Source organism: Acinonyx jubatus, chromosome B3 (assembly GCF_027475565.1).
Source record: "Acinonyx jubatus isolate Ajub_Pintada_27869175 chromosome B3, VMU_Ajub_asm_v1.0, whole genome shotgun sequence".
Lineage (NCBI taxonomy): Eukaryota > Metazoa > Chordata > Mammalia > Carnivora > Felidae > Acinonyx > Acinonyx jubatus.
In genome coordinates, this window is record NC_069386.1 from 106,683,580 (window position 1) to 106,684,509 (window position 930).

Genomic DNA, 930 nt, shown 5'->3' on the forward strand with positions numbered 1-930 from the left:
TGGATTTTTCCATCTCTCCCTCCTCCACCTTCTCTGTTTTTCTTTATGTTTTCTATTTTTTGTGTGTGAAAACTTGCATCTTCTATTCTGGCACATACTATAATTGTAGAGATGTGATTTAAAAAATATCAGCTACCTCCAGTCTACCTCCAGATTGTGCGTGGGGATGTTCTCCTGCCTGTGGACCTAGGAGCATCTTTGTCCCAGACCTTCAGCCATCAGAGCCCTTTTATTCTGGAGGAGTTGTAAAGAACATAGACTTTGTTCAAAAAAGAATATGGACATTTATCTTCACCCTGGAAGCGCTGCGATTTGCACTCAGGCATAGCTACTCCAGTCAGGAAGGATGGGCAACAGCTGGGTCGGTGCTGAGTGTCCTGCAGCATTTGCTTGTAGTCGAGATGAATTTGCCCCTCAATCCCAAATCTTTCCTGAATGGATTAACAGGAAAGCCAGTGATGGTGAAACTCAAGTGGGGAATGGAGTACAAAAGCTATCTGGTATCTGCAGATGGCTATATGAACATGCAGCTTGCAAACACAGAAGAATATACAGATGGAGCATAGTCTGGTCATTTGGGTGAAGTTTTAATAAGGTGTAATGTTCTTTAATTCAGGGGTGTTGAAGAGGAAGAAGATGGGGAGATGTGAGAATAGCATCTTATGTGGTGAATTTATATGTATGTCCAGACAATAAACATGTTTAAAAAAAAAAGAATATGGACTTTGAAGTCACCTAGGCATTATTGAAACTGTTTCTGAAGTAAATCAGCCAAATATCCTTAGAAAGCCTCTCAATCTGTTGAACTCACTTATTTTAAAAACTGGGTTAATAAGATGACCTTATATGGTTTTGTGAGTAGCTAAAAGGATAATTCTCATGAACAACCCAGCACTGCACCCAGGCATATTATAGACAACCATGATAGTT

At 40.0% G+C, this 930-nt stretch overlaps 1 protein-coding gene across 1 annotated transcript; it reads left to right on the plus strand.

Moving 5' to 3' along the window:
• The first annotated feature begins 359 nt into the window (after positions 1-359).
• LOC128316216 (small nuclear ribonucleoprotein F) lies at positions 360-623 on the plus strand. The gene has a single exon (XM_053225145.1). It carries the CDS (start codon positions 402-404, stop codon positions 564-566), a length of 165 nt encoding a protein of 54 aa, XP_053081120.1. The 5' UTR covers positions 360-401; the 3' UTR covers positions 567-623.
• The last annotated feature ends 307 nt before the right edge of the window (positions 624-930 follow it).